At 42.1% G+C, this 6,176-nt stretch overlaps 1 protein-coding gene and 1 long non-coding RNA gene across 3 annotated transcripts in view; one reads left to right on the top strand and one right to left on the bottom strand.

Moving 5' to 3' along the window:
• The window catches only part of LOC109511409 (uncharacterized), a 38,274-nt gene that overhangs the window by 17,115 nt on the left and 14,983 nt on the right, over positions 1-6,176 (top strand). The window lies entirely within an intron of this gene.
• The window catches only part of LOC109511407 (uncharacterized), a 14,001-nt gene that overhangs the window by 2,721 nt on the left and 5,104 nt on the right, over positions 1-6,176 (bottom strand). The window contains exons 2-4 of one of the 2 annotated variants that reach the window (XM_019862490.1): positions 1,403-1,429; positions 1,185-1,271; positions 709-1,035 (exon numbers count right to left, since the gene is read on the bottom strand). In XM_019862490.1, coding sequence (XP_019718049.1) covers positions 709-1,035; positions 1,185-1,271; positions 1,403-1,429 — 441 coding nt within the window. Of the gene's footprint in view, positions 1-708; positions 1,036-1,184; positions 1,375-1,402; positions 1,430-6,176 lie in introns of both variants that reach the window. The other variant, XM_019862488.1, reaches the window with a different exon arrangement.

Genomic DNA, 6,176 nt, shown 5'->3' with positions numbered 1-6,176 from the left:
TTTTAACCAAATAAGACTTTTTGGACGAACTTAAATTAAAAAAAAAAAAAAAAAAAAAAAAAGTCATTGTCCACCCCGTCAACAAGCTCACATATGTATTTTGCTCATTGCGTGTATATTTGTCTGCTTGCAGATATTTATCCAAGTATGGGACCTTAGCCAATTTGGATTTCCAATCTCATAACATGTAATTACGATGGATATGGAAAAAAAGGGTTTTTTGTGGTGAAATAGGAAAGTCTCATTATATCGACCCAAATGTAGGATTTTCTTTTTCTTGTGTGGCTTCTCCTTTAGTTGTGCACTTTTAACCCACTCTGTGAAATGTATATTGACACGAGTATATTTCAAAAGTATGTTTCTCAGGTTAATTGAAGACTCAAAGTATCCCATAGGTGTGGATGTGAAGGGTTGTTGTTTGGCTGGCGAGTGGCGTTTTTAGTATGACTTACAAAAAGTCTCATGTCTTAAAATTGGCGACTTAAGTCTGACTCAAGCCTAATCATGTGACTGGAGTCACCGACCTTTGGATTTTAGTCGGTGAGTCTTATTTTATGCATGGTTCTTATTCAATGGGAAAGTCTTCTACCAAGGCAGTAAGGTGGCCATTCTGTGTGAGCTCAGTGTGAATAATGCACTCTGTTTTTTGAATGCTTTAAATGGAGAGAGAATCTCGTGCTGGTGTTGCTGATGCTCTTGTGGACTGACCTTGCAGTTCTATCCAGCTGTATCCATGTGAAATTCCCCAGTTGGAGCGCAGTTTGCACATGTAGCGGTTTGAAGCGCCGCTATCCTCCGGCAGCACTTTTTCAAAGATGAGCGACAGCTGGCCTTTTTGATACTCGCAGCGGAAGTCGCTTTTGGTATTTTTGCTGTGCTTCAATTCCCCCCCACTGTTCACTTGACACAAAGGCTTGTGGTTTTGGGACCACTCCATGTGTTTGACTGAGAGCCCATCCCTCTGTTTTGACACGTTGCAGCGTATTGTCACTGACTTGCCACACTCGGCTGTAACGTTGCTGACGCTCACCAACCCTGCAAACAAATGCACAGACAATACATTGACAATTCATAAATTTGTCATAACACTTGCTGCTGGCCTCTGAGAAAAAGAGGGAAGCCTGTGAGTGAAATACTAGCTCGAGACAGCATCAAAATCAATTAGGACAAAGATAGATGCGTACCTTGTGTTCCAAGAGTCAATTCAGTTAGAAAGCAGACAAAGAGCAGGCTTGTGAATTTCATCTTTGGTCCGCACCGTGGAATGGAACGTGTATTAAGAAGATGGCAGAGGGACGAAGACCTTTTGCTTTCAGTTTCTTCATGCTGCGGCACACAGTTCCCGGAGTTCACCATGTTAATGATTCATGAATCGTGAAGAAACACAAACAGGGTTTCTCACATGAGGGATTCTGGACAATGAGTAAAGCTGTGGAGAAAATGGTGGATGTGTGTGAGAAAGTCAGCATTTTCAGATCCTTTTTGATGGGGCAGTAACAGTTGAAATCAAAAGGCACTTTGTGTGAAAGCCTTTGATATGTTGCAAGAGTCCATTTCGGCCGGTTTACAATGAAGACTGCTGATTGTTAAATTCACAGGCAAGACTTGGTCAAGGGCTCCCTCTGCAGGAGTTTCAAACTCAATTTACTTCAGGAGCTTCGATGATCGCAATTTGATGTTCAGTGGGGCGAAACAGTATATTTGTGGCGATGACAAGTGCGTTTTGACAATATTGACATGTATTGATAATCTTGTGGGTGGCCCGGTGGTCCAGTGGTTAGCACGTCAACCTCACAGTGCAGTGGTACCGGGTTCAATTCCGGATTCAGCCTCCGTGTGTGGAGTTTGCATATTCTCCCGGGCCTGCGTGGGTTTTCTCCGGGTACTCCTGTTTCCTCCCCCAAAAATATGCATGACAGGCTGATTGAACACTTCAAATTGTCCCCTGGTGTGAGAATGAGCGCGGATGGTTGTTCGTCTCTGTGTGCCCCGGTTCAGGGTGTCCCCCGCTTACTGCCCGGAGACAGCTGGGATAGGTTCCAGCACTAGCCGCGACCCTTGTGAGGATAAAGTGGATCAGAAAATGGATGGAGAGACAGTTCAAAATAGCTCGTGCACTCAAACGTTCTAAGATGGCTCCAGTTTGACCCCGTTTTCTTTATTTCCCGTGTTCAAACTTAAGAGGTGAATCCAAACATTTTTTTTTTCCAATGCCATGTGTGCACTTCCACACTAGTGTGCAAATACGTTGTCACTTCCTACACCTTACTTGGCTTGCAGTGTTGCAGTTTAGTTTACAGGGCATGTCAACTTTTATCCTGGAAATGTAATTGCTTCGGGGACCAGATTACCCGTAATGCTGAGTATTATCTGTGGCTTTAGTGGGATTTACTGCAGGTCTGCTAAACTGCTGAAGTTTGAAAACGGTTAAATAAATGTTGACACTAATCCTACGGTCACAGTCCCACCTCTTAATGGTGAGGTCGGGTGAGACACGGGTGGTCCCGGTGAGGGATGACACTGACTAATAATGTGACGGCCCACTCCCTTTCTTCCCATTCTTATTGTTAGCAAGACGCTGGTGGAAAACCTTCGTGTCATCCAAGGATTTTCATTTCAGACTTCCAGGACAACGAAAGAGGCTGTGACCCTGCGGTCTACATAACCAGTTATAGAGTGTATTCACTATAGGAATCACAAACCTACATTCATAACCTTAATTCTAATATTTTTTTTGAAATTGGATTAATTTTACCCCAACAGTCCATTCTCTTCATTTCATAGTGTTTCTTTAATCTTAGCTTAAGGCCACTCTGGTCACCAGCATACCCCCGCAGTTCCAGTCTGACCTGTTTGCTTGGTCTTGTGCGGTTATACAGACGAATTTGGAATGTCCACCTTTAAAAGAATTAAAAAATGCCTCACCCTCATTTGCCGACAATACTAGCAAACAGAAGCAGAGGGAAATGGACCTTAAGCAGTCAAAATGATTCACAAGCAACGCGGAATTAGCAACATTTTTGCTCAATGGGTACGTTCATCACATCTTTTTGATTTTGAATTGATTTTACATTCCAAAAAACAAAACTTCAACCCGCTAACATTTAGTACGACTCTTATTAGGGAGAAGTCATCCTACCAACTTAGCATCCGTGGCTGACATTGGCTTGTTTTTACAATACCAATGCTAGCTTAGCATTGCTACCCCTGCACAATCGGGTATCATATTGGTAACATGGAACAGACCCAGATGATTTGCGGCTGTCCTAAACACACCAGGCTCCTCCCATCCCCCAAAACGCCATAGCTAATGTAGGATGAGCTGGAATTGGAGGCAAGCCAATCACAGATTTAGGACAAACAGAAATAGTATATGTGGTTTATTTTAGGATCACACTAAGACCTGACGATTTGGCCCCAGGCCTTGCTAAGTCTTCTTTTTAATTTGGAGAGAATTAAAAAAAAAAATGCTGCAGCGAGTCTTCTTTTTAATTTGGAGAGAATTAAAAAAAAATGCTGCTCTCCTCGAGATCCATTACAAAAATGTTGATGCTCGATTCTAATACACCGTTAGAAATATATTAATCTAACAATGTTGCTGCATTTGGAGTTGGCAGTAGTAATCATACTGTACACATGTTGTATATTGTACATATGTTGCTTTTATCATTTACTCTCAATAGATTTTGATTAATAAATACAATTCAAAAAGGAGAATATGTATTAAAAAAACCCAGTTTTAAAATATTCACTTTACAGAGAAGCATATGAGAAAATAATGTCAGATGGACTGGTCATGAATATTTTCCATACAATAGTTTCCATTTTCAACACTTTTCCAGACTTGGAAGTTTATTAAATCAAATGCAATACTTTTCCATACTTGTGTATACCTTGAATTTTGGTAAATGTCATTCATCCGCTGCACCGCCTGCAAACGGAGACCCCCAAGGTTCCATACTTGGTCCTTTCCTCTTTTCTCTGTATCTGTTCCCCTTCGGAACCATTAGTAAGATATGGCACTTCGTTTCACTTTTATGCAAATGACACATGAATCTGACTGTCACCAAGTGTCCCTAAATTGTGTGGCGCCTTTTTAGAGTGTCTGAAGGACATTGACGCTGGGATGGCTCTGAATCTTTTTTGAATTTCAGTGCAAGTAAAACCGAAGTAATAATATTTGGACTCAGTGGTACCCCTGATGACCCTCTTGACCTAGGTTCCCTACCTCTCCATATCAAAAACACCGTTACTAATTTGCAGGTAAAAACTGACGCTGATTTTAAAATGGATCATTTTGGAGATGAAAGCCATCTCTTTTCAAATGACAATTTCATTGAAGGTCGAGCCTTTTCTTTAGTTTCATGATTTTGAAAGCTTTTGTCTCCACCAGACTGGAGTCGTGTAATGTCCTATCTGTAGGCGGCAGCCAGGCTTCCCACCCTCCATAATTAGTCCAGAACACCGCTGCCTGACTTTTATCTGGAGCACTTCTCACCTATACTGGTGTATCTCCACTGGCTCCAAATGTTGCAGCCACCAAAATCTGGAATGAGCTGCCCCTCTCCCACCCTCTTTAGATTTAAACAAGAGACTTCAGAGGGGTGTTCCAAGTGGCCAATAGAGCTGGTAGAAACAAAGCTTCACTGTATCAGTAATTAGACCCTCGGCTTCCACGTTAACATGGAGGGCATTGTGCTTCTCCATCTGCGGTTTTGTCACACATCAATCGCACCATTTATCCGCAGCATGTGCTGGGGCTTTTTGAAGAATGTAACAACATAATTGTGATCAGAGAGCAGCTGTGTGTCACAGCTGGCAGCGACTTTGAAGGGAAGGATCAGAATAAGATAGTCGCTTGATATGTGTGTAATGTCTTGGCAGAGGAAGTCGTCGTCACGGAGAGATCGGCTTAATTATGGTGGAAGTTCATGTCAAATGCAAATCAAAGGAATTCATTAAGGCAATTTCCAAGCCTCAAGTCAAGTTGAAATGACAGCGTTTCCTCCGTGGGTGGGGGTTTGGGTTCATACTAAATTCCGGAGGTTCAGGTACACTTCGTGGTGGCTTGGCTCCCGTTGGCTACAACATAACTTGAGCTGCGTGCTGCCATTCTCCCGTCCATCATCTTTCTATGCCACTTGTCATCATTTGAGTTCTCAGTTGAACACGCGCCAATCACAGCAGACTTTGTGCAAGAGTCGTGGTGCACCTTGAACTGGTCACTCGTCAGTCGCAAGGCACATACAGACAAACAAGCATTTACCTAAACATTCACACCTATGGACAATTTGAGTCTTGAATGAACCTAAAACAAAAACCCCTAAAGCATAAGGAGAAAATACAAACTTCACAAAGGACAGCTGAATTTTCAATCCTTGAGCCTCGCCCTCAGAGGCAAACAGGAACTTTAAGGACAATCATAATAATTATGACTTAACTCTTTCATTCCACAAGACGTCGCGGGCCACATTTTAGTTACCGTTTTCCTTGGAGGGCCGTTATGAGTGAAACCACATAAAGAAGTCAAGGAATAACGGTTTATTCTCCTATTGTTTAAGTTACTGTAATGAGAGGTTTAATAACAATAACAATAACAAGAAAATGCTTACAGTATCACTCTTATTTATTACAAATGAGAAGTTTAAATTTTGGTCGAGATTTTAGCAAGCATCATGAAATGAAAGTAGCCATCTTTGATTTGCTTTCGCGGGCCACATAAAATGATGCGGCGGGTCAGATCTGGCCTCAAAAATATTTTGATCCATCCAACCCACTCCCTCTTGTTGACTGAGCCACACCAGCGTGTCTTCCTGTCACATCTACCTTACTTAAACAAGGATATCTGGCCAATTTCTTCAATTCTACCGCTCCATATCAACATGTAATTATCATTACCAGGCCTAATTTCTGCTGCATTTAACCTTAAGTCACCTGTTAAGTTGTTAGGTAAGAGTTAACAATTTTTTTTTCAAGCTAGGAAACATTACAGGTGGTCAGATAGTATCCCTGTCATTTTTTTAGTCGCAAAGAGAGACGCATGTTTTTGCTATGCACATCGTAAAGCTAAGTTGCTACGATGTGTGCGTGTGTGTGTGAGTGTGAGTGTGCGTGTGTGTGTGTGTGTGTGTGTGTGTGTGTGTGTGTGTGTGTGTGTGTGTGTGTGCGTGCGTGTG

The sequence above is a fragment of the Hippocampus comes genome, unplaced genomic scaffold (assembly GCF_001891065.2).
Source record: "Hippocampus comes isolate QL1 unplaced genomic scaffold, H_comes_QL1_v1.1 scaffold7, whole genome shotgun sequence".
Taxonomy (NCBI): Eukaryota; Metazoa; Chordata; class Actinopteri; order Syngnathiformes; family Syngnathidae; genus Hippocampus; species Hippocampus comes.
The sequence above is the reverse complement of the archived record's forward strand: the minus strand, read 5'-3'. Positions and strand labels throughout refer to the sequence as shown.